The sequence below is a fragment of the Coturnix japonica genome, chromosome 17 (genome assembly GCF_054131305.1).
Source record: "Coturnix japonica strain WE chromosome 17, WE-NBRP24, whole genome shotgun sequence".
Classification (NCBI taxonomy): Eukaryota; Metazoa; Chordata; class Aves; order Galliformes; family Phasianidae; genus Coturnix; species Coturnix japonica.
The window spans coordinates 3,422,898-3,447,991 of record NC_140679.1 but is presented as its reverse complement, the minus strand read 5'-3'; the positions used below and the strand labels follow the sequence as shown (position 1 = coordinate 3,447,991).

Genomic DNA, 25,094 nt, shown 5'->3' with positions numbered 1-25,094 from the left:
CAAGCCCAAGTTAATTCTGATCAGTCACAGGAGGCATCAGTAGCAATATCAATTGCCCCTGTGGAAGGCAAGAAATGGAAACGGGTGTCCACGCGTCTAGAACGAAAAGAAGGAGAAGCACCGGGGGGGGCTGCAGAAGACCCAGGTGCTGGGCATGGAGCAGTACCGAAAAAAGCAAAGGCAAAAACCAAGAGGCATGAAGAAGAGACTGATGATGAGGAGGAAATCACCTATTGTCGACCTCTGAAGCTGACTGAAATCCAAGGCTCAAGAAAGGAGTTCACACGGCGTCAAGATGAAGGTATCCTTGCTTGGTTGCTTCGCTGCTGGGACAACGGGGCCAACAGCTTGTCTCTAGATGGTAATGCAGCTCGCCAACTAGGAAGCATTGCCCAAGATGCAGGTATCGACAGAGGGATTAGCAGATGTTCGGATGGAGCTGCCACTCTCTGGTTGCGGCTGTTAGAAGCCGTGAGAGAAAGGTACCCCTATAAGGATGCTTTGAAGCCTAAATTTGATAGTTGGAATACCGTCCAAAAAGGTATTCAGCGCCTGAGGGAATTGGCCATGGCGAAAATGTTGTACAGCCCTGATCCAAGCGAACTTGACCCTGAGAGAGTGAGGGCCGATCCTGACATGTGGCAGAAAATCACAAGTACAGCACCAGAGAGAATGGCACAGTCATTGGTAACAGGTTCTAAAGGGTTCGTGGACAGATGGCCCCGAGTTGTTGAGCTGATTATAATGCTTCAAACCACCGATCAGCAGCTCCCTCAACTGCATGCCGCAGTTTCTGCCATCTCACGGCTAGAAAACCGAGTAGATGAAATGTGCAAGAAATTGTTTCCATCAACTAATCGTAATGATGATCCCGTAATAGTATCAGAAACAACTGATGAAGGTCAATCCTCGTACGGGCCACCAGGTCTAATGAAGGATCTGATCAAAGTATTCCAGTCCTACTCCTCACCTGCATCATCAAAAGTCTCAGCTGTTAAACGCACACGCTTCCCAGCTCGAGCAAAGAACAACAGTACGATTGCACCGCGTGTTTCCATGTGGCGCTACCTACGTGACCGTGGAGAAGACATGAGGAAGTGGCATGATCAGCCTACGTCTGCACTACGAGCACGGGTGAAAGAACTACTAGACATACCAACCACCAGTGGAGTTGCTCCAGTCATCACAGGTAACCAATAGAGGGGCCCTGCCCTCAGTCAGGGGAGGGAAAGGGATAATAGAGTTTATTGGACTGTGTGGATTCGATGGCCTGGCACATCAGAACCACAGGAATATAAGGCGCTGGTGGATACCGGTGCACAGTGCACCCTAATGCCCTCCAGTCATGAAGGGACAGAATCAATCCATATTTCTGGAGTGACTGGGGGCTCTCAAGAATTGACTGTGCTGGAGGCTGAAATAAGCCTCACTGGCAAAGACTGGCAAAAACATCCTATTGTGACTGGCCCAGGGGCTCCATGTATACTGGGTATTGATTACCTCAGAAGGGGGCATTTCAAGGATCCTAAGGGGTATCGATGGGCCTTTGGGATAGCTGCTGTAGATATGGACAACATTAAGCAGCTGTCTGTTTTGCCTGGCCTGTCAGAGGACCCGTCTGTTGTGGGGCTGCTACGAGTAAAAGAGCAGCAGGTACCGATTGCTACAAAGACAGTGCACAGACGGCAGTATCGCACCAACAGGGATTCCTTGCTCCCCATTCATGATTTGATTCGCCAGTTGGAGAATCAGGGAGTGATCAGTAAAACTCACTCACCTTTTAACAGTCCCATATGGCCAGTGCGTAAAGCCAGTGGAGAATGGAGGCTGACAGTAGACTACCGTGGCCTGAATGAGGTCACACCCCCACTGAGTGCTGCTGTGCCGGACATGTTGGAACTCCAGTACGAGCTGGAGTCAAAAGCAGCCAAATGGTATGCCACCATTGACATTGCCAATGCCTTCTTCTCTATTCCTTTGGCTGCAGAATGTAAGCCACAGTTTGCCTTCACCTGGAGGGGCATTCAGTATACTTGGAACCGTTTGCCCCAGGGGTGGAAACACAGCCCAACCATTTGCCATGGGTTGGTCCAAACTGTACTGGAACAAGGTGGTGCTCCTGAACACCTGCAGTACATTGATGACATTGTTGTGTGGGGTGATACAGCAGAAGAGGTTTTCACAAAAGGAGAGCAGATCATCCAAATTCTTCTACAAGCTGGCTTTGCTATTAAGCGAAGCAAAGTAAAAGGACCTGCCCAGGAAATTCAGTTCTTAGGTATAAAGTGGCAGGATGGACGTCGTCACATCCCAACAGATGTGATCGACAAAATCACTGCCATGTCTCCACCAACTAGCAAGAAAGAGACACAATCTTTCCTGGGTGCAGTGGGCTTTTGGAGGATGCACATTCCAAACTACACCCTCATTGTAAGCCCCCTTTATCAGGTGACGCGGAAGAAGAACGATTTTGCATGGGGCCCTGAGCAGCAGCAGGCTTTTGAACAGATTAAACAAGAGATAGCCCGTGCTGTAGCCCTGGGGCCAGTACGGACTGGACAGGATGTAAAGAACATCCTCTATACTGCTGCTGGAGAGAAAGGCCCCACTTGGAGTTTGTGGCAAAGAGCCTCAGGAGAGACCCGAGGCCGACCCCTGGGATTCTGGAGTCGATCATATAAGGGGTCTGAAGAGTGCTACACTCCAACTGAGAAGGAGATCTTAGCCGCGTATGAGGGGGTTCGGGCTGCTTCTGAAGTAGTCGGGACTGAAACACAGCTCCTTTTGGCACCTCGACTGCCAGTGCTGAACTGGATGTTCAAAGGACAGGTTCCCTCCACTCATCATGCTACCGATGTCACCTGGAGCAAGTGGATTACGCTGATTACACAGCGAGCGCGAATGGGAAACCTCAATCGTCCAGGAATCCTAGAGGTAATCATGGACTGGCCTGAAGATAAAAGGTTTGGAACATCACCAGCAGAAGAGGTATCACGTGCTAAAGAGGCCCCACCATACAACGAATTACCAGAAAATGAAAAGAAATATGCCCTATTCACAGACGGATCATGTCGCATTGTAGGGAAGCATCGCAAATGGAAAGCTGCTGTGTGGAGCCCCACACGACAGGTTGCAGAGGCCACCGAAGGTAAGGGAGAATCAAGTCAGTTTGCAGAGGTAAAAGCTGTCCAGCTGGCCTTAGATGTTGCTGAACGGGAGAGGTGGCCAATGCTGTATCTTTATACTGACTCATGGATGGTGGCAAATGCCTTATGGGGGTGGTTACAGAGGTGGGAACAAAACAACTGGCAACGGAAGGGTAAATCTGTTTGGGCCGCTGAATTATGGAAGGACATTGCTGCCCGAACAAAGAATATGGTTGTAAAGGTGCGTCATGTGGATGCACATGTGCCCAAAAGTCGGGCTACTGAAGAACAAGAAAACAACCATCAGGTAGATAAAGCTGCCAAAATTGAGGTGGCTCAAATTGACTTGGACTGGCAGAATAAGGGTGAATTATTTCTAGCTCGATGGGCTCATGAGACCTCAGGTCATCAAGGAAGAGACGCGACATATAAGTGGGCCAGAGACCGAGGGGTGGACTTAACCATGGACGCTATTGCGCAGATTATTCATGATTGTGAAACATGTGCCATAATTAAACAAGCCAAAAGGATGAAACCTCTCTGGGAGGAAGGGCGGTGGCAAAAGTATAAATATGGGGAGGCGTGGCAGGTTGATTATATCACCTTGCCACGATCTCGCAGTGGTAAGTGTTATGTACTCACCATGGTAGAGGCAACCACTGGGTGGCTTGAAACATACGCAGTACCCCATGCTACTGCTCGAAACACCATATTAGGTCTTGAGAAACAAGTCCTGTGGCGACATGGCACCCCAGAAAGAATTGAATCTGATAATGGGACACATTTTAAAAATTCCCTTATAAATACTTGGGCCAAAGATCATGGCATTGAGTGGATTTATCATATTCCCTACCATGCACCAGCTTCTGGTAAAATTGAACGATATAATGGGTTGTTGAAAACTATGTTGAAAGCAATGGGTGGCGGAACATTTAAGCACTGGGAGAAGAATCTGGCAGAAGCCACTTGGTTGGTGAATACTAGAGGATCTGTCAATCGTGATGGTCCTAGTCAATCTAGCCCCCTACACACTGTAGAAGGAGATAAGGTCCCTGTTGTACATGTAAAGAACATGTTGGGAAAAGCTGTTTGGGTCCTTCCAGCTTCTGGAAAGGGCAAACCTATCCGTGGAACTGTCTTTGCCCAGGGACCTGGGTGCACTTGGTGGGTAATGCAGAAGGATGGGGATGTTCAATGTGTGCCACAAGGGAATTTGATGCTGGGGGAGTGCAGTCAATAATTTTATGTATTTATATGTATATATATATATTTACCATGATGTAATAATGTAGAATAAGGGGTGGAATGTCATGGTTTTGTAATTTTGCTATCAGTATCAGTATTCCACATCATAACATCATGTAAAGTATGGATACTTCTATTGAATGTGCAGTCCACAGAAGAAGACTACATATCCCAGAGAACAACAGGGTTAATGATAAGTCACAGGACCAGGACGCTGTATAATCTCGTTCCCAGGCTGGAGTGCCCTCCTTCTTCTCTCGAACTGCTCGGAGAGTGGGAAGCGTTCCAGCCGTGTCGCCTAGAGTTCACAGTAGGCCTCTCGGTTTTCGGGGACTCTCTCTCTCTGTTTCGTTCAATTTGTTAGCCTCAATTATATTATATTGTGTTATCTTGTATTTCGGTATCGTATTTAGTAAAATAAGTTTTTCCTCCTTAGATTGTCGCTGTTTTATCCCACTCCCTTTTTCCCCCTCCTTTCCGGGCCCCGGGAGGGGGCCCACGGGGTGGCTTCCCCTGTCACGGGCATAGGTAAATCTAAGTAACCCGTGACACTTGTGAGATTCTGTCACACGTTTTGGTGAGGATGATGAACTGCCATTACTGCCCTGTGTGATGCTGCAGTGCAATGGAAAGCACAGCAGTGATAATGGGGTATCAAAGTCCTGGGCTGCAGCAGGTGAGGATAAGCCCAAGTGCAGCAGCTGTGGGCACAGAAAGGAAGGAAAAAACTGCTGACCATTGGAAGGGCTCAGGCAGGCAGTGATCTCCAGTCAGACACCCTCACCTGCACTGCCAACCCTTCAGTGATGTCTGGGAGGGGTTTGCATGTGCCTGAGCTGCCCTGGGTTGGCCCTGCCATCCCACCAGGTGCTCAATCTCTGCTTCAAGCCGTGACTGAGCATCGCTGCTACAGCCCTGCAGAATTGCTGCTGGTCCCCAGCCTTTGTTTTAGACATTAGAAGGGAAGGAGAGCACAGACTTCATGGAGTGCAACTTGTGCTTTATTGACCCCCGGATCCAGCACATTTTTAACAGAACCCCCTGAAGTCCTGGTGAGATCCAGGTGCTGAGCTGGGCCGTGGGCTGTGCAGTGACATCACAAGCACAGTGAGCTCACAAGCGCTGCCTGGGGCCGCGGCTGCCACCAGTGAGTGCCAGAGCCGTGAGTGCTGCGCAGAGTGTGGACACGCTGTGTCAGCCCTCGTCCCGGCTGGCAGTGACGGTGGTGGTGGCTGCTGGTGCTACCTGCTCTCACTGACGGTGTTGCCCAGCCATTGCACTGGTGTGTTAGCTGGAAGGGAGGAGAACTGCAGCTGTGCCCGGGTAAGCCAGAACTGGAGGTTTCTCAAACGTGTGAGTGGTAGCACTGCATCCACTGCAGCTGCAGCAAGGGTAGATGACGGAGTCCTTCTCATGGCAGGAACACAAAATGTATGCTGCAAGGTATATAACTGCTGGTGGGATGGAGAACAGCACTTGCTGGGGAAGTCATGGCACTTAGACACACATTGGTTCCAGAGCTGGCACAGTTCTTGCAACCAGCTGCTTCCAAGGCATTGCCCTCCTCAAGAGCCCAAACTGCATCAAAAGAAAGCTGGGAAAATGCTTATTCCTCATGATTCTTCCCTTGTAGGCACTTCCTGTAGGGTTCCGGTCCGAGAGGACTCTTTGGGGATCCAAGCAGTTCGAGCACAACCGTCTCTTTGCAAGAGCAGGGAATTCCTCTGGAGATAACCCAGACGGGCTCTAAGAATTTCACCATGTCTCAGCAAAGAGGCGACTGCTACTTCTACTTCTACTCCACCTGCACTAAGGTACGGTTGACTTTCTTCTGCCTGGGTTTTCTTCCATTTCCTCATGTTGAAGAGAAAGGGGTGGAGCAGGGGAGACCTGCTGGTGATGTTACCCTCATAGCGCTACTAACAGCCTGGGCTAATGGCATGGACACGTTTCAGGCTGTGCTCTTATTTTCCTGTGGTTTCCTTGTGCTTGCAGGGAGACAGCTGCCCCTTCCGCCACTGTGAAGCGGCTCTGGGGAGCGAACGAGTCTGCAGACTGTGGATGGAGGGCGGCTGCTCAAATAGAAACTGCAAGTTCCGTCACATGAGGATTGATGTGAGTGTTTGCCTAAAGATGTGCTTTCCAGCTTAGTCTACAACACCACTTTTCATGGCTGTGGTTGGGCTGAATGCACTTCTGCAGGCTGGATATGTTTGCTGTGAAAATCTTACTGGTTTCTGTTTCTAGAGGGGACTGGGAGGAGGTAAAGAAGGCAGAGAATTCAGTGCCTTAGGTATATCACAGCGGGAGATGTTTGCATTAGGAGCCAAAAGCATTTTCTCCCCAGATGCAAAAAGCTCGCATTGCTCAGCCTCCTAAAGCTGCTGGAGCTGGGTGGTAGGAGAGAGTGGCACTGCCCTCCTGCCAGCAGGGCTCGGTTGTGCCCTATCGGGCCTTCTCCGTCCTGGATTTCTCCAGAGCAGTTCGTTCTGGCTGCTTGGAGTAGTGAAAGGAGGGGCAGGAAATGAGGGTACAGAGCTAAGGCTCCACACAATGGTTTCTGATGGCTGTTGGAGCACGGCATCTCCCTGCAGACCTGATGTGCCTGTTGCCATGGCCCTTCCTTTCCTTCTCTCTGCAGAAGCAGCGCAGTTTGATTCCCTGCTTCTGGGAGAACCAGCCCGGAGGCTGCCAGAAACCACACTGCGCCTTTCGCCACCTGAAGGAACGCGGTGGGAACAGACCGACTGCGCTGCTGAGCCACAGTGAGTGTCCGATGGCGTGAAGCATGAAAGGCTCAATTCTGAATGTCAGTTCTGAGCGGGTGCAGGATGCATGTCACCATTCATTGGGGAGGCAGGGGAGAGTCGTGATAGTGAAATATCCGTCTGTGCTTTGGCTGTCAGAGCAGCGCTGGGCTTTTTCTGGAGTGAGGAAGATGCACTGCAGGTCTGTGCTGACTGCACAGCATTTGGGCAGCGGAAGGCAAATGTAACAAACAGTGCTTGAAAATGTGAAGCTTGTGGTTGACTGTGCTCAAACCTGCCCCCAAAGAGACGCTCATCAATCATTCCTCGTTTCTTTTCTTCCAGAAGTTGACACCAGTGGCCTTCCTCCAAAGAGAGGCCTTGCAAAAAGTCTGGGGAACCAGACAGAGGTTGACAAGGCACCAGAGAGAGGTACAGATACTCAACAGGCTCCTGGGTTTGATGCACTGTTTTTCTACTGAGATCTGACTGTTCTTTCCTGGGACTCCTCTCTGCAGTTGACATCCCAGTTTCCTCCCATGGCCCAGCTGGACTAAAACGCAAACGGTCGGAGGAGGAGAAGGGAAAAGCAGGGGAATCACCCTGCAAGAAAAGAGTTAAAGGTGAGCACGAGGAGCTCGTTACAGTGCCTCAGAAAAGCAGTGCTGTCATTTTGCATTGCTCTCTGTCAGACTTTTCCTTGCCCTGGATTATTACTGAGTGCAGCTATTGGGTTTCTTTGTTCCTTTGTATGCGTTGTTGGTACACAGAGATGACCGTGTGCAAAACATGGCTGAGAATCCCGGACAGGGCAATGCAATTCCACTGGCCAAATGTATTTAACTTTGTGGAAGGGTGGTGGGACTGATAAGAGAACTTGATCTCTCTTGAGGCGCAGCAAGACAGTACCAGCTCTCTCTTCCTTTTACTTTAGGTGGGCGCAGGGTCTCTGTGAGGCCCATTGATTGGAAAAACACCTTCCCCCCAACGCGGAGACAGAAACGAAAAGCAGCAGAAATTCATCCATCTGCTGCTGAGGACGCGGATGAGTCCCCAGCTAAAAAACTACCAATGGTAAGAGCAGTGGCAAAAGCAGTAGTGGATATGAAAGGTTTACATTGCCCTTGAAGAAAAGGAAGAAATTCCAAGTGTTCTACAGCTCTTCTGTTTCCCTTGAAGGCAGCAGATGTCTCACAAGGTACTTGTGGAAACTCTGACTCGTGCTTCATACTCTGTCTTTTTTCTTCCTAGGAGACTCTTGCTTCAGACCCGCCCGAATACACCGTGCTCAGCACCGAAGTCATAAAGCTTCCAAGCAGGTGACGACCACAACTTGTTCTTCCTTAATGCCCTTTTCCCATCAGACAGAAGGTCTTTCACACTGGGGGAAAATGGGGTGTTTGAGATGTGTCATGGCATAATGCAACAAAGGAAGAGGTCATCTGAGATCATTGAAACTGCTTTGTCAAAACCTCTGCTGAGTTCATGGGGAAAAGTACCTCAGCCAGCAAGCAGGATTTTGCAGAGGATGATTTCTTGACATGTTTACAGACAAAGCAGTGAGGGTGGCAATGTGTTTCTGCTACAAAGCCCAGCCCCTGATTGCCAGACTCAAACTGCTCTACTTGAACAGATGAAAAAGGCACCTGCTGGTTTCCTTAACTCCAAAGGCAGCCGCAGGTTAATCGAATCACCATCCCTATGTGGGTGTGAGGGGCGGGAGGGTCAACTACAGACCTCAGAGCTGAAAGCACATCTCAGAAATGTCACGTAGATTGTTCTTTTCCTTCCCACAAGTCTGGAGCTGCTCCCAGGAAGCCACGCAGACCCCATGGCACAGCCAGAGGAATCCAACACTACATCATGTTCCTCACAAGGGGCAGAAAATTAGCAGCTGAGCTGCACAGGGGCGGGGGAAGCAGCCATCACTGAAGACAACAACCTTGAGGAGCTTCTGATGGAGCTCACAGAAGAACTGGATGGAGAAACTGATGTGACGTTGAGGATGTGGATGAGCTCCTTCTGGACCTGTCCGACATGACAGCTTAACACCATCGCCTGATTGGACAGTTTAAAACAACAACAATTAAAACCAGCCCTGTTCCTTTCCAGCCCTGCTCCTTTTTGTTGTTACTCTGTGGGTATTTCTGAGACTCTGCACAGAGTCTTAAAGCCGAGTCAAAGCAGTGACAATCAGCACTGACTGCATCCTGTTCTGATTTCCTTGTGGCTCTGAGTTCAGGTCCTGCACCCGCCGCCAGCTCTGGGTGCTGCTTCAGCATCGAGGGCACAAAGCTCCTCTGTGGGCACAGAACGGCGTCCATCCAGGGCTGAAACTTCCTCCTTCCTTCACCCTCAGCAAAACTCTGCCTTGGGCCCAATGGGAGCTCTGCTGTTCTGATTCCTTAGGCAACCCTTTGAGAAGGCAGTAAGAGTGGGCTCAATAACTGAGGCTGAAGCACAGCACTCACGGCAGGGGCTCATGGGGGAACACAACGACGGGGGATTCAGGAGCTGGGGGCAAAGCCGCTGTGCAGGGAGCGGCCCCAGCAGCCGCTGTGGCTTCGTGGTACCCCGGTGGTCGGGGCCTGGGCGGCCTCTGGCGGCGGCATTGCTGGCACAGCCCTTACGTTCCTTTCCATTCCCTCCCGTTCCCCATCCCATCCCATCCCATCCCACCCCATCCCATCCCCATCCCATCCCACCCCATCCATCCCATCCCCATCCCGTCCCTTTTCGTTCCTCCCCGCCCACCCAGTGGGGAGGATGCGGGATCATCTATGAAGGTGCGGGGCCGGGCAGGGCTGCGGGGTGTCCGTGCTGCGGGTGCCATTGCCATTGCTTTGCCCCATGTTTGGCTTTAGCGTCCTTCTACTCCATCGGATCGGATCGGACCGCGTTCCGCCTGCAGCGCAGCGCACTGAACTCACCACACCAGGTCTCCGAGCCTCAGACTCACGGCCGCCATCTTACCGACACCGCGCAATGCACCACGGAACAGCACAGCACCACGAGGGGCGGGGGCAGCGGAGACGGTGATTGGATAGTAGCGGTCACGTGGGCGGGAGGGCTGTCCTTCTTGCTGCATAATCAAGTTTCTGCCAGCCTGTAAGACTTCCCCACGTAGATACCACTTGGGAGGTTTCACAGAAGGAATGGATATCTCGCATTCAAATTTGGCTTCTTCAGGCTCAGTCACATCCTCATCACACAGCTCCTTTACTAGATTAATGGATTGCTCTTTAAGAAGGATGGAACAAGAGAAAGCAGATATTTAGAAAGAATGTAAAAAACTCGTACATTATCACCCTACTTACTCACGTCAGCATTACTGCACATGAACACTACACCTATCACCTCAAAATGCCTTAAAAAATCATTAAAAAATAATAGAAAGAAAGGAGTGTTGTTAAGAAGTCAGACAATAAGACTGACAACCTGAAGAGAGCCCAGATCTTCTGATTCCCAGTTCAACATCCAAATCAAACCATGACCTTCCCATCCCGATATCAAACTCCTCGCATTACAAAATGGAAAAGAGGTTCAATGAAACACGAACACTGATAAATACTTTGGTTAAATACAGCAACTTAGCTCTGAACAACAAGTTTTCACCTAGTAAAGGTCTCTGTAGCTCAAATGTAATGACTCAACTTAGGAGAAATTCCTTTTCCAGGATGTTCTTGCCCTTATCATTCTAACAGTGGCAAAGCTGGGGACTGAACTCTTGAGTAGTGTGCTAACTCAAATGTCTCCATTTTCTTTATCACACTTAACATCATATATATACCCTAACATTGTATATATTAAAAAAAACCCAAAACCTGTGCTCTTCTGAAACAGACAGAGAAAATGAAGAAAAAGTCAAGCTATGTTTTTTATCCCTCAACGTTCAAACACAAATCTGAAGACTAAAGGTAGAAAATCAACCTCCTAAGAAAATAATCTGTTTTACTTAGCAAAAGTAAATCCCAAAAGACAAGCTGGAGATTTTGTGGGCACAAAGGTAGGTAGGTAGGAGTTTTTATTTCTGTCAAAGGTCCTGGTGGTGTTTAACTTCCTTGACATTAAAGCAAAGGATGTTAGCTGGTTTATAACATAATTTAAGCGAAATCATCATCAGAAGCATAGTTACCTTTAACTGTAAGATGGGCACGAGATTCTGCCCTTTATGCTACAAATTCGATTTCTGCTGCATCATTGACTTGGGCACGTGTGTAAGTCAGCAAGTAGGTCTTTACTGAAGCAGAGAACCACAGAGTCACTAAGGCTGGAAAAGACCACTAAGGTCATCTAGTCCAACCTCCAACTCATCCCTACCAAACTGTGCTCTTGAGAGCAAACCCACAACTATACTTGGCTTCCTTGAGCAAAGAGTTCTGAGGCACATGGCCAGGCTGAGCATCACCCATCTGGTTTCACAGCATCACTGCCTGTTCTCTCATGTCAATGAAACCACCCATTCCCCCACATCCACATCCCCACCAAAGTGTAATCTAAACATGGCTTCTACAAGGACTGACCGAATGCGGCCACTGTCACCATTAAAGTACCTGAGACAGAAGGATCACACTCACTGTCAGACAAAACCCCTTTGGAGAGGTGAACTGACTGCCCTGGTCACCCCCACTTTGGAAAGAACTGCACTCATTTCCTACCTGCTCCTGGCAGTGTGGGATGGTGGGATAGCATCACACTTCCCACACTAAGCTTCCCACCATGTCACTTGTTCCACCATAACCTCAGTCCCAAAACAAAAGGTGAACTCCCTTCTGAACTTTCTTCACTTCATTTCAGATGTCCTTTCTGCTTGATCTCCAACCCACCCCCCACTCAGGAGAAAGATCCCCCGCTTACACCCTACCATCTTGCTGCATTCTGATGTTGTCATCAGCCTTCAGCTTGTCGTCATCTTTGTACCACTGGCTCTGAACCTCATCGTGTGAAATATCACAGACAAAAGATTCACTCCCATATTCATTCACTTCCACATCTTCCAGTGGTTTAACAATCTTTATCTCCAGCTGTGAAACACTAGAGATATATTTGTCAGGGTATTTCCAGAACTGAGTGCAGCATCTTTTCCTTACACATATTTGCTTGGAAAATAAGTAGGATTATGTTTTATTCTAAACCATCATCCATTCCTGATTCATTTCTCTCTTCAACACAGTCAATGCATTATTGCCTTTGAACTTAAAGACAGACTTACTAGCTACAATGGAGCTCCCTGCAAACACTTTTCACGGAAACCAGAATCTCATTTATTCTAAAACTCTTCAAGCAAAATTAAGGTTAGAAAAACAATAGGATGGAATGAATCTTTAAGGTCATTTAGTTCCAATGCCCCTGCTATAGGCAGGGACACCTCCCTCCACACCAACTCTTCTCCTCAGGGTCAAGGCTTCTCTCAAATCATTCTCCTCTAAGCCTGTGCCTGTGCTTGGGATTGCCCTGACCCAGGTGCAGGGCCTTGTACTTGGCCACACTCAAGTTCATGAGGCTGCCAAGGGCCCACCTCTCCAGCCTGTCCAGGTCCCTCTGAGTAGCATCCCTTCCCTCTAGCACATCAACAGCACCGCTCAGCTTGGTGTCATCTGTAGACTTGCTGAGGGTTCATTTGATTCCACTCTCCATGTTGCCTACAAAAATGTTAAATAACACTGGTCCCAACACCACCCTCCACCTGGACACTGAGCTATTGACTGCTGCTCTCTGAGTGTGACCATCCAGACAGTTCCCTATCCTGCAACTGGTCCATCCATCAAAACCATTTTTCTCCAGTTTGGTGACCAGGATGTCATGCAGGACGGGATCAAATGCTCTGCACAAGTCCAAGTAGATGATGTCAGTTGCTCTCCCATTATCCACTGATGCTGTTACTCCATCATGAAAGGCCACCAAGTTTGTCAGGCATGGCTTGAATTTTAGGAAGCCATACTGGTTACCACCAATCTCCTCATCTTTATTTTCCAAACTATGCCAAGGAGAACTAGACAGAACTATACAATGTCGTGTCACTACAAACCTGTCTGAATCATTGGCTTCTCTGCATGCTCATCACTAGTCTCTCCTTACCTTGTGTGCCCACAGTGTATGGGGAATGTCAGCCACAAATCTTACCTAGGGGACATCTTTGCTTCAAAATCCCTTGAACATCACACAATCCCTTTTAACTCTCCAGGTCTGCACTTCTTTATGTCAGAATCAGACCATATTTCTGTGCTGCTATTTCCCTTTCCTTCTGAAGGGCCTGGATACAACTTGGATTAACCTCAGGAGCAGAGTTCCTGCATAAAACAGCCAGTACTGAAACAGCAACCCAACCTGGTTGCAGACTGAGAGAGAAAATGAGAGTTTACCACTTGTGAATAATGAGACTTCTCTTATTTCCCTGGGAAGTAATGCCCCCTTTTTTACTTTGATGGAGCTCCTTCCTATCCTAGAAGGGAAAATATCAAGTCAGATCTCCATGAGTCCTTCCATCTCTGCACTGAGCAAAGGGAGCCTTCAGATCTATGCTTAATTCACCCACTCCCCTAGAATTAATGGAACTGTGCTTACTGGCACATATGCTGAAGCTTAAGCACAGTGCAGTGTTTTCAACATGTAGGAATGGCTATAGAAAATTCAGAAATTCTGGCTGACCTATGACAGCTTAAAGCACTGCGGAGGACTGTTAACAAACTCGTTTGGACATCATCTTGAATAAATGACGTTATCCCCAAGTAAGGGAAGGAACAGCTGAGCACCGAGGAGGTACACAAAGTGCCAGAGCAAATTCTCACACTGTCAGGTGCAAAGAAAACTGAGATTTCACCCTAAAACCCAGTTCACAACAAGGCTACAAAATCCTGGCTGACAATTTCTGTGTTAGAGATGAAGCTCAAGACTGTACTCCAACCAACAATATTTTGTACAGCAAGACCTCAGGAGTTCACAAGAAACCAAAAACAAACTTCAATTTCAACTTGATAAATGAACTCAGGACATAATAACAAAGAGTGCTGATCTGGGCAAGTAAAAGACCATAGAGAAAAGAGAGCAGTGCAAAAGCTATCAGGCAAAAGCTCAGACTCGCATCCCTTGGAAGTGAAATTAAAGGCTCTCATTCATTTCCAGAGAAGTCAGAAAGGAAAATACCATTACATGCCATACCTTGAACCACTCGATGTCCACCTTGGGCCTGGACAGCTCACACTCAAATGTGACCTTGTCCTTCAGAGTGATGCTAATGTCTGCCAATGGTCTGCTGATTTTCACAGGCAATTCTGAGAAGTAGAAAGAAGGATGTGTATTTAGTTGGGAATGAGGTCTCTAGGAGCATCTGGCATAAGGAATAATGAAAGGCAGTGCCTACTCTCCATGCTTACTAGAACTTGTAATTAACAACAATAAAACCTGCAGTTTTGAGCCCATTATCATTACTTGTGCTAGGGACAATCATGTTACAACAATCCTCTTCATATTGGAGGGATATTCTGGTGGCAATGGCCCAGTGCATAACATTCTTTGCAGCTGGAAGGAAAGCTGGTTCTGCTGTTCAAGTAATCTGGGACAGGAGCAGATAATGACACCTTGCACCAACCAATACCGGTCACAGTGAGCCTCCCCGATGAATTAATGCCTTCTGCTTTAAAGGAAATGAGTCCTGCATCTTCAAGGGTCACAGAAGAAAGTGTCAAGGAATGTTTCTTCCCCTGGACACCCATCGTGAAATTTGGTGCAGGCTTCAGCCGCACGCCGTCCTTCTGCCAAGTCCCTTCCACATCCTCATGGGACACCTCCACCGAAAAGGTGACAGTTCCCTTCTCAGGGAATTCCAGGGGCTGCAGACCTCTCACCAGCTTCATCTGCCACACTGAAAGACAATGGGGACAGGTTGGAGATCTCACACCAGCAGCTGAGAAATAGAATCATCAAAGGAATCAGAGAAAGGTGTAGGTTGGAAGGGACCTTTGAGATCATCCAGATCCAACCCCCCCCTGCTTTAGGCAGGGATGCTTCCCTCTACACCAGATTGCACAAAGCCCCATCCAGCCTGGCCTTGAATGCTTGAATAGCATCAGGACTTCCAAAACAAGTTACTTCCCTCTTCCTCTCCCAGGTACAGTATCTGCTAATTTAGCAACAGCCTTCGCAAAGAAGAAAACTTGTTCATAACCAGGTCCATGGGTGCTCTTAAATGGATTCTTCCAGATGGAAAAAACATTTCAGGTGGCCTCCTATATTTTACCCCTTTTTGTGTTGCACACAAGACTGAAAATAAATTACTTTTGCAAAGTTCTTCTTGTCATAAGGAAACAAACATTTGGGGAATGGCAGAATGGGGTAAAATTTACCGCCACGTCAAGAAATTTGAAATATCACTCACATGTTCTTGGTGTGATGTTTCTGCTATAATTATTTGGACTAATTAAGCTTTTCCCTGATGAAAGCCTAGAAGTATATCACAAGAAGGACCAACTTACCCATGACCTTTTATTTGTCTTACTCAAGCATCTCCTCCTGACCAAAACTGACAATAAAATATTCAGCCAGACTACAGGTTTGAGCAGCTGAGTTGTTTCTAGGATCTCCTGCAATCTCAAGCTTGGAACACACACTTGTCTTTTGACTAAGTGTCTTTTACAGTGCAGTAAAACAACAGGTTTTCACATGGCTATTCCTCATTTACCTTGCTCTGAAATCATTCACAAACCATGCGGGATCAGTCCAGGGAGAAGGGGAGGAGAGGGGAAGGGAAAGGGGAAGTCCACTGTCCTCTAAAATCAGGCTTCTTAGCCTAAAGCTCAACAGCAAATAGCAGTCCACTTCCCCACATTGCTAGACTCCGAGCATTTAAAGAACATCAGCTTACCTCATTATGAGCTCTAACATAGCCAAAGGAATTCACATATTCAAATATTCTCTTGAGTGATGAGAAATATGGAGCATAACTTCAGACTTCTGCTGTTAAACTCTCACTTCTATCATCAACCAGGGTAACAGTTCAATGCTGTTTTAGATGGAAGACTCATACTTTAAATAACTCAGCTCATTAAGGCTTGGATTTCCTACTACAATTAGCTAAATTCCAGTTTGGATCATGCTTCACCTTGGATCACTTAGGGATTCAGCCACTTATTGGAACTAACTCAGTTTGTCTACAGATAAGCTGTTTTCTATAGCAACAATAAGCTGGGATTGCAACTGGATGTCAGGAGAGCACAAATCCCGCAGTTATCCTGCACCAACATCCTCTCCTTCCATCAGAACAGCAAGTTTTTAAACCAGACTCATGCAAGCTTGCATGAAACACCTTGTGCAAAACTGTTGGCAGCCATCAGGACAGCCAGTTGCTTCCTGTATAGACACTGTTCCATCAGTTTGGGTTTTTTGCCTCGCTAGAACAACATCCAGTGGTGAAAACTCACACAGCTGAAGCAACCACGCTGATATACCGCAGTCACTGGAGGTGCTCAAGAGCCACGGGTATGTGGCACTGGGGACGTGGTTAGTAAGTCCAGTGAGGGTGGGCTGGGTTGGGCTCAGCTATCTCAGTGGTCTTTTCCAGCCTTGGGTCCAACTTGTAAGAGGGAATGAAGCAGCAAACTGCCCAGCACTGAGCTGCATTCTTCTGACACGTGGTATCAGTGAACTGCTGTATTTCCCTATCTTCTCTGGAGCTATTCATCTAATCTAACTGAAACAGTAATCCTGAACCTAGATATAAATCAGGATCATAGTCACCCGTGGTTGCTTATATATTCAGAAAGATACTCTAGAGGGTAATTCAGCGCATCTAGAAATTAAAGTAGAAGTTCCTTAGTCAGAAGTATTCCACAGCCAGGTTTTCAGCTCGCTACCACTACATTAAAAAGGAGAATCCAATTAGTGGTGTGGGTCATTGATATTGTTCCAGGGGGAACTGTGGCTGTCCCATGCCCACAGGGTAGAAGACAGCCAGTCTTCCTCTAAGCCACATAAACAGCTGCTTAGTGCTCCCAAAGCGAATGCTCACCAGTTGTTTCCAACTTGAAGGTCATCTTCTGGCCAGCAGCCTCGCAGATGTATTCTCCAGCATCTTTCTTCTCCAGCTGCTCCACAACCAGACGCCGTGTTTTGCCCACAGATTCCATTCTGAACTTTCTGGAGGAGGCAAGCAGTCTTCCATCCTTGTACCATTTTACTTCGGTTGGATCCTGTGCTACTTCACAGCTGAGGGAGGCACTTGCTGCCAGGGCAGCACTCACCTCTTTCTGCACCTGCTCCTGGTTTATAAACACAGGTTTTGGCTCTGAGGGAAGAAAAGAAAAAGTATTGACTGAGGGACTGAAATGAGACCATCTTGCAGGTTTGTATGTACAGGTTGGAACAGGTTTAGGTTACCACTTGTGCCCAAACTAATAGCCTTCACTAGAGAATATCAGCTCTTCTGTTGAAACAAAGTGTCAAATCTAGGCAAGAAAGAACCTAGGAACTGAAGCAACCAAGAGGGTCCTTGAACACCAGTCCCATGGTTGCAAGTCACTATGCAAACATATTGAACCCAAAAGAACATCTGTCCTGCAGGCAACCAAAACCTGAGTTCCTTTTGCTTAAGACCCACTGTGAAACATCAAAACACATAAACATGCGATAGTCAAACCACTGGCTGCCTTTTCATGACCCAGAACAGTACTCCTGGCTTCCTGAACAGACTCCTCATGGCCTCTACCATTGCCACAACTGTGACTGTCAAAGGCACAAAGGAAATATGCTCACCAATGCAGTCCTTTCTTCTTTGTGTGTGATTTGCAGATATCTATCTTACTTTGAGCTCTGGGAATAGTCAGCTCTACCAGGTCTCTTACTGTGAGTAGCAGACTCACCTATCCAGATGCAGCCTCCAACATAAAGGCATAGTAAAAAGGCAGTGTACTACTAGGAGAAGTTCCTGCTTCTCCTGCCATGAAAGGCTGCACTCACTGCACATACTTATCTTAGTCAAATGTTTAGGTGAACAAGAATTACAGTTTGGGATCTCAGGCACAGGAGAGATTTGAATAATATCTTGAATATTGCTTCCACTGTACATATATTACTAATTATTGCTCTACAGACAGACTGAAACAGGTCTTTGTGCCATACTAAAACCAAATACTTTCTACAAACCCAGGCAATCAAGTCTAGGGAAAAAACCTCAGCACAGACTACAGTGATCCAGGTGCAGTATAATAGAAACTAGATTTTACTTTACTGTTCTCTGCTGTATTTCATACAACACCTGTCTTACCTGTGACATGAATCTTGAAGGTGAGTTTCTGGCCAGCAGCCTCGCAGCTGTACTCCCCTGCATCTTTCTTCTCCACCTGGCTCACCACCAGCCGACGCTGTTTGCCCTCTGACTCCACCCTGAACTTCTTGCTCGAGGTGATCAGTTTCCCCTCCTTGTACCACTTCACCTCCGTCTTCTCCTGGGCCACCTCGCAGCACAGTGTGGCATTTTCTGTTGGTTCAGCCTTCACCTCCTTCTGCACCTTCTCCTTGTTGATAAAAGCATCTTCTGCTTCTGGAATTGAAGGCAAATGGGCACATTTAAGACATGAATCTTTTCTACACAGCCTTCCCCACATGCCCAAATTAGTCTTTGGACTGTACCGTTGAGGACAGCTTTCCCACTCACATTTCCTGACAGTGCTATGAACTTGTATTGGCAGTAACTATGCTGGTACTAACAAGGATAGCAATTACAAGCAAAATGGTAGAAATACAGAAGATATAAGGAAAAGGGAACTCACCAGAGCTGAGGCAATCCTCCCTGGCAAGCGATCTCCAAGAGATGCTGCCTCAGTGAGGGTCAGCCCTTAAATGAGGTCTCAGAGGAGGTGGAGTTGAACTCCACCCCTCCAGGGAGCACAGCTACATAACTTTCACCTGTGCTCCCACAGCTGACCCCACACTTGCCTCAGCTGATCAATCAGTGGTTCACATTGTGATCTCCCATACACTCCACCCCTTCACAACGTGAACCAATGATTAGGTGAGTTCCCCTTACTACAGAGACCCAATCACGACGCTGATACAATCTCCCGTCGCATTAGATGTTCATATTATTCAAATGATGATGATTGGATGGGTGTTTATGATCTTCCATGGGCCAGTGCTTGATAGATGTTACCGGAGACAAATCATCTTGAAGTGCAGGTCTGTCTGCGTTTCATCAGTCCAGAGTAATGGTCCTAGAGGCTTAGAATCAATCTTAAGGGGAGTAATATAGATGTTTCAAGGGTACTAGGAGGGGAAGATCCGCCCTCCAGGGCAAGATACAGGCCGTATTCTTATCTTGGGTCAATACTTCTGCTTGTACTGGATTATGTCCCGGCCTCCGATACCATACCCTCTGGCCAGATATCTGTGGCTGTATAACTATATCTGGCACCAGAGGAGGAGTCTTGATCTGCCATAGGGACATAATAGCTGTTCCTTTAGCAATAAAGGCCGGAGTATTGACCACGATGTCAGTAGGCCATGTACCTATCACCGAGGGGGTGACTGAACCTCCCACCTCCAATAATCTCCCCCAAGGTGCAAGTAGGCCACACCATTTGGGTCCTACCTGCACCTTCCAAGGCCAATTTATCTTATGGATTCCCGGTTCTAAATTCTCAGGGGCAGGGAGCAGAAGATTATTTTCAGTACCAACCTGCGGTTTTACCTTATTATCGGTGCCTGTAATTTGGATCCTAAGAGGGGAGGCCCATATAGTTTGTAACATTTTCAGGGCACTGGGTCTGCCATCCCGAGGTCTTTCATTCAGGTCCCGCACGGTTTCATATAATCTTTTTGTCCACCCCTGCAGGGACTGAGAGTCTGTCTTCAGGGCAGCCTTAAGGATACCATTATAACGTTCAATAAGGCCTGCCCCTGTTGGGTTATATGGCAGGTGGAATCGCCATTCAATGTTGTTTTCTTCTGCCCAGCGCTGTATCATCGCTCCAGTGAAGTGAGTCCCTTGGTCACTCTCGATAACTTGAGGTGTCCCGTATGCAGACATCAGTTTAGTAAGTGCCTTAATTGTGTATGCTTGATTTGCCTTTGGTACAGGATAGGCTTGCAGCAGTCCACTTACAGTGTCAACGCAGGTCAGGGCATATCTCGCCCCCTCAGACCGAGGGAGGGGCCCAATGTAGTCGACCTGCCATCTCTGAAGAGGACTATATCCTCTAGCAATGTGGGATGTTGTTTCAGGCAACGGTCTCGGTCTCATCTTTGAGCAAGCATCGCAATCCTGACATGCTTGAATGATATCAGATAGTTGTACAGGCAGCCCCCATGCTTTAGCGGCTGCCCACATTATCTTCTGTCCAGCATGCCGTAGCTTCTGATGTAACCAACGGGCAATATTTTCAGACTGTGAATTCTCAATCCATCGGATTCGGGCCAGTGTGTCAGCTTCATCATTTCCTGGTGACTGCAAGGGTTGATGACCAGAGACATGGTAGACACATACTGTCCTGTGTTTGACCGTATTCCAAATGTCTACCCACATGTCTTTACCCCAAATCGGTCGGGCGAGGATAGTCCATTCCTGGGTAGCCCATTGCGTAATCCACAGAGTGAGCCCCCGGTACACAGCCCAACTATCTGTACAGATGTTCAGGACGCCGTCACCAGGTTCTTTAGTTATAACCATCCACACGGCTCACAATTCTGCCCATTGGCTGCTTTGACCATCCCCCTCATCAAACCAGATGGTCTCAGTAGAGGGATGGTATGCTATTGCTCGCCACTTGCTCGGGTTGCCTCTGCTGGACCCATCCGTATACCAGGCATCTTCAGGAATAGGATATCTTCCTTCCTGAACGGGACTCTTCTCTGGTGGAGCAACCATCGGTTCTTTTGATGTATCACTGTGATACGTCACTGGGCCTAGGATCTTCTGTAGTTCTTCTTTAAGTGGAGATGAAGACAGACTGCTTCTCTGGCTTAGATAGGCGACCCATCGTGCCACCGTTTGTGCTTGGGCCACCCCCGTCTTAGGAAGGTGAGTCAAATCTCTCACCCACCCCTGGATTGGTAATGAAGTCTTAACTATGACCTCTGCTGTTTGCGTTATCGGCTCTACTGCTTGTAATGCCGAATAGGCAGCCAATAACTGTTTCTCAATCATGCTATATCGTTCTTCTGCTCCGTGCCAAACCTGAGACCAGAATCCAATGGGGGTTCGAACAGAACTCTGGCGTTGCCACAGGCCCCAGCCAAAACCATCTTGAGTAACATGAACATCTAGTTCAGCTGGGAGGGTCGGATCAAATATACCCAACGCCTGAGCTTGTTTAACTGCCAGTTTTGCCTGTTGGAAAGCATCCTGTTCTATCTTTCCCCAATTCCATGATTGACCCTTCTATGTAAGCTTATATAATGGCCTTAATAGCTGAGCTAAATGAGGTATAAAGGAGCGCCAATACCCCAATATACCCAAACATTCTTGCAATTGTTTTGATGTTGTAGGGACTGGAAACGCTTGGACTTTATCTACTACCGCACTGGGTAGTACTTTGGTTTTCCCGGACCAAATTACTCCCAGGAATTTTACAGATAGCCCCGGACCTTGCACCTTCTGTGGGTTTATAGCCCACCCTCTTTTCTGCAGGTAAGCTATCAACAAATCTGCTGCTTGTCTCACCGCCTCTGACGAATCGGATGTTAACAGGAGGTCATCAATATAATGATATAAATTGACATTATTTGGCTTTTCCCACTTAGCCAGATCACGTGCCACTAAATTATGACAAAAAGTGGGCGAATGTACGTACCCTTGGGGTAGGACCTGGAAAGTCCATTGCCTCCCTTCCCATGTAAATGCAAACTGATCTTGCGATTCTTCACTGATTGGAATACTGAAGAATGCATTCGCCAAATCCAAGACACAGTGATATGTTTTGATTTCCCTGCTTAGTGTGTCCATTAGGGAGGCAATATTGGGTACAGCCGCATGAACAGGTGGCGTGACCTTATTTAATTCCCTATAGTCTACTGTCATCCTCCATGTTCCATCCGGTTTTCGCACTGGCCATATTGGGGAGTTATATGGGCTATGTGCAGGCCTTATAATACCCACTCTTTCTAATTCCTGCACCGTCTTTGTTATTTCATCCTGCCCACCCGGGAGTCTGTACTGTTTCACATTAGTAATCCGGCGTGGCTTCGGCAAACAAATAGGCTCATGTTTTGCATGGCCTCTCAATATTGTCTGGATTGCCCGGATACTAATGCATCTCTGCCGCAACCGGAACTCTCCCACTGTTGTATGGAGAGCCAGACCCCACAGGATATCAATTCCTAATATATACTCTGGAATTGGGGCAATGGATACCTTGTACTCCCGTGGTGGAAGACGCCCGACCCCCAGTTTTACCCAGGTTTGGGTGACCGGAATGGTTTGTCCCCCAAAACCTCCAATCATCACTCTATTACCTTTAAATTTAGTTGGGTCTCCATATATTATAGATGTCTCTGCCCCGGTATCAACTAGGGCCATAACCTTCTGTATATTCTTTCGGGACCAGTATATCGTCAGTTCCACATAGGGCCTCCGGTCCCGTCTAGTGGCCCTAGGGGGACTGACATCCCTCGTCAAGCCATGAACTGAGCCAGATTCAAGTCTTTTACCTCTGATACCTCCGGTGTCGTAACCCGAGGCACCTGAGGTGGCTTCTTTTTCCTATTTGGAACTATAAAATCTTCTAAATTCCATGTTGTTGTTGGTCGCCGCTCTATAAATCTTATCCCTGGCCTTTTGGGTTTATTCTGAAATTTTTGTTCATCCTTCAGTTGCTTCCACAACTGAAGGAGAACCTGATTGGGCTGCCCATCAATTTTTGAAAACTGAACGCCTGCCCGGAGCAGATCATTAAACATTTGTTTCCGGGATACCCTAACAGGTCCTGCCCGAGAAGTTCGCGGGGCCGATCTTCTGGCTCGCACTATTGGAAAAGCCTCGGCATCCTCAATCACCCTGATATTGCGCTTAGCTCGTAAACGCTCAGTTTCTCCGAGGTCTGCTACCAATTGGGCAGCTTGTTGGACTACTGCCTCTGCGGATACTACTGGATTAAGTATGGAAACCAAGGTTCCATACATATGAGAGGGTGCTTGCTGTAAAATTAGGTCCCTCATTCCCGCAGAAAATTTAACCATATCAGGGCTATCGAATGTGTCTTCGTAGATAGCCTCTCTCATACCTAATTTGCGTATATAATTTTGAAGGTCTTCCATAGAAGACCACATCCCTGTGTTTACTGGCAAGTCAGTTTTATTTGTCCACACCATGCGGCAAGCAGCCATTATCCATTCTACAATTGAATGGTTTTCTTCAGGGAACTGAGTCCCAGCATACAGTCTCTGCCGAAGGGCAGGATGTATTGTTATTGTGGCCAACTTAGATACTTCGGGGCCACTAACCAGTACACTATCTGCCCCTGAATCCCATAACCGTAATAACCAAGCCGGAACACTTTCCCTTGGCCTTTGCCTAAATCGTTGCACTAGGTCCATGAGTTCAGTAGGCGTATATGGACGGGCTGTTACATGTAAAACAGATTCGGCAGGGGGCCATTGATCAGGAGGCACTCCTGCTGGTCGATCTTGAATTTTCTTTGTTTTTTGAGTTATTACTGGACGGACTTCTAGTGAGTCCGTCTCAGATGGTTTTTCTAGATCAGATTTAGTGATCTTATTTTGATTCATTTCTTCAGGATCTTGATCGTCATTAAATGAAATGTATCTAACTTGAGGGTTGGAGGAAGAAAATGACGTTTTTTTTCCTGTCAATAGATTGATCTCACCCTCCAATTTTTCAATACGGGCCTTTAACAATTCATTTTCATGTGCAATGTTGTTTGATTTTTATCTCTGCCCGGTTTAAGGCATTTAATAATGGCCAGGCTGCCATAGATGCAGCCATTCGCTTTTCTTTCGTAATTAAGATATCTTTTTGTAGTCCTAGAAAGTAATCAGTTAGACAATAGGCGTCCATGTTATTTTGTACTCTTAAAGGGCCCCATTGTTCAATAATTGTTGCTAATTGGTAATATGGGGATGCCTCAAAACCTGGAATTTGTCCAGGAAGGCATGTCCCTAAGGGGGTGATCTTCTCCCCCTTGTACCAATTAAAGATTTTCCACACAAAGGACATTTTTTTTCCTTATATTTCTAGATGCCAAGTCAGTGGCTCCTGCCTGGCTCGCCAAATGTATTGGCAGTAACTATGCTGGTACTAGCAAGGATAGCAATTACAAGCAAAATGGTAGAAATACAGAAGATATAAGGAAAAGGGAACTCACCAGAGCTGAGGCGACCCTCCCTGGTGAGCGATCTCCAAGAGATACTGCCTCAGTGAGGGTCAGCCCTTAAATGAGGTCTCAGAGGAGGTGGAGTCGAACTCCACCCCTCCAGGGAGCACAGCTACATAACTTTCACCTGTGCTCCCACAGCTGACCCCACACTTGCCTCAGCTGATCAATCAGTGGTTCACACTGTGATCTCCCATACAGTTGCTTTGCCAGCAAAAGCCAGGTGAGGGTCAAGGTTAAATTCTGTTTGTGATTAAGTCATAGTGAGGAAATGTATTTTTCTCACCTACTTATTTCTGAAAACAGTTCTAATATCTCCTGAGTTTTCAGAGGCAGTAATAAAATGGTTTCCCCTATGGAATCATAGAACAGTTTGGGTATAGAAGGAAGCTTTAAAGATCATCCAGTCCAACTTCTTGCCGTGGTCAGGGACATCATTCACTAAATGAGGCTGCCCAGGGTCCCCATCCAGCCTGGCCTTGGACACTCCAATGATGAGTCACCCACAACCTTCACTGGACAATCTGTTCCAGTGTATCACCACCGTCATCATAAAGAACTTTTCTCATGTCCAAACTGAGTCTACCCTCTTCACTTTTGAAACCATTGCCCCTTCTTATGTTGCTATAGACCCTGGT

At 47.4% G+C, this 25,094-nt stretch overlaps 1 protein-coding gene across 2 annotated transcripts; it reads left to right on the top strand.

Annotated features, from left to right (window-relative positions):
• The first annotated feature begins 6,110 nt into the window (after positions 1–6,110).
• On the top strand, positions 6,111–8,294 carry LOC107310169 (uncharacterized). 2 transcript variants are annotated; one of them, XM_085518302.1, is made up of 6 exons: positions 6,111–6,205; positions 6,387–6,506; positions 7,033–7,156; positions 7,484–7,570; positions 7,657–7,761; positions 8,073–8,294. In XM_085518302.1, exons 1-6 carry the CDS (start codon positions 6,152–6,154, stop codon positions 8,264–8,266), a joined length of 684 nt encoding a protein of 227 aa, XP_085374428.1. In that variant the 5' UTR covers positions 6,111–6,151; the 3' UTR covers positions 8,267–8,294. The 2 variants fall into 2 exon arrangements, with proteins under 2 accessions (XP_085374428.1, XP_085374427.1); XM_085518301.1 differs by lacking the exon at positions 6,111–6,205 and having other exon boundaries at positions 6,214–6,506.
• The last annotated feature ends 16,800 nt before the right edge of the window (positions 8,295–25,094 follow it).

What these genes read in the sequence shown, in the direction of transcription:
- LOC107310169 (XM_085518301.1), top strand. Translation starts at nt 6,327, where the DNA reads ATGGCATGGACACGTTTCAGGCTGTGCTCTTATTTTCCTGTGGTTTCC. An exon ending in TCCGTCACATGAGGATTGAT is followed by an intron (nt 6,507 to 7,032) that starts GTGAGTGTTTGC and finishes TTCTCTCTGCAG; the next exon opens with AAGCAGCGCAGTTTGATTCC. An exon ending in GACTGCGCTGCTGAGCCACA is followed by an intron (nt 7,157 to 7,483) that starts GTGAGTGTCCGA and finishes CTTTTCTTCCAG; the next exon opens with AAGTTGACACCAGTGGCCTT.